Source organism: Atta colombica, unplaced genomic scaffold (assembly GCF_001594045.1).
Source record: "Atta colombica isolate Treedump-2 unplaced genomic scaffold, Acol1.0 scaffold252, whole genome shotgun sequence".
Taxonomy (NCBI): Eukaryota; Metazoa; Arthropoda; class Insecta; order Hymenoptera; family Formicidae; genus Atta; species Atta colombica.
In genome coordinates, this window is record NW_017259351.1 from 19,340 (window position 1) to 20,793 (window position 1,454).

The 1,454-nt window shown below is 25.7% G+C and overlaps 1 protein-coding gene across 1 annotated transcript in view; it reads right to left on the minus strand.

Moving 5' to 3' along the window:
• Positions 1–654: 654 nt before the first annotated feature.
• The window catches only part of LOC108688979 (odorant receptor 49b-like), a 1,629-nt gene continuing 829 nt past the window's right edge, over positions 655–1,454 (minus strand). The window contains exons 3-5 of the mRNA XM_018195554.1: positions 1,241–1,342; positions 993–1,151; positions 655–714 (exon numbers count right to left, since the gene is read on the minus strand). Of these exons, the coding sequence (XP_018051043.1) occupies positions 655–714; positions 993–1,151; positions 1,241–1,342 (321 nt within the window). The remainder of the gene's footprint in view (positions 715–992; positions 1,152–1,240; positions 1,343–1,454) is intronic.

A 1,454-nucleotide genomic window follows, 5' to 3' on the forward strand; every position in this document is an offset into this window, starting at 1 on the left:
ATGGCAATGATTAGTTTTGTTATCTTTAGTAGATGGTATTACAATAAGTATTTAATAAAGGATGCATACTAAAAGTATACTTAATATCGCTGCATTCAGAACAAAATATTTAAATTTAATATTTGCTAGTATTCTTTGACAGTGGTCACGATAAGAAGTTCTTCCTTATTTAGTTCACGTATTCTCATCTAGATTTGAAGTTAATATTTGAGTTGTCCGGAAAATTCGTGCCGATGTTGAAGGAAAATTGAAACGCAGAAGATTTAAATTTTAGTGTACATTTCTTAAAGTATATAGGTTAGTTCAGCACGAACTTTCCGGATAACCCAATAGAACTGATTGATATTTTTATGTTTATAAGTGCAATCATAAACTAATGTACTAATTTTTTTATTTTATGTTTAATTGTTTTTTTTTTATATAAAGGAACAAAATGATAAGAAAAGACTAAAAGATAAGAAAATAAGTGTGAATAACTTTTAAGTAATTATACATTATTAAATAAAATTTTAACGAGTTTTTCGATTTTATTGTCATCTATGTCATCTAATTATAATCAGCGTAACAATAAAATAAACATTGATTTTTAGCTATTTAATATAGTTGCTATATTTTCCAATTTTATCAGCAGCACATGTTTTTGCTCATTCTATCTCAAACATTTTGCATGGTTACTCGTAGCGTTGTGAAATAGGAAAATATAGTCGACAAATACTGGAACACATTTGTAATATTTTTATATAATGAAATATTTCAATTAAAACAATATATTTCAACAATTTTAAATTGGCATTATAATATTTGCCGTGTATTAATTATATGATATGAATGTATATTCAACTTATATTCAACTTATCTCTAATTTTTATATTAGTAATATTTGTGTCATACAATGAAGTGCTTTTATGTATTGTGATTTTATATATACAATAACAAATTATATATTAGTGATTGCTATGCATGTCACAGCATACTACAATTTAGTTCCTTACCGATGCATAGTATTTTAAAGATAATGCGGGCATAACACATGGTACTGAGATAATTATTGGTTTTTGAGCTCTTAACATAATTATCTGTAGAGTCTTCCTTAAAGCAACTGGTTGTTGATACCATTCTGTATCAAAGACTGCCTGTCCAATCTCATCACTCTAGAAATAATATTGGGTAATAATGTTGATATTTATTGTAATTGAATTAATCAGAATGTAGCAATTTTTTCTGTGATAATTAAACTTACTATATGAATCAAATGTTCTGCTGGCCATGTATACATGAATACCACTGATAATCCACTAAATATTATACCAACGCATTGGACTTTCATTGACAATGGCTGATCCTATTTGTAATACAGTATGAATTATTCGACGCTTTATTATTATTATTATTATTATTATTACTTAAAAAATTTTATATATCTTGTTGAGGATATTAATAAATTTTTTAGTAAT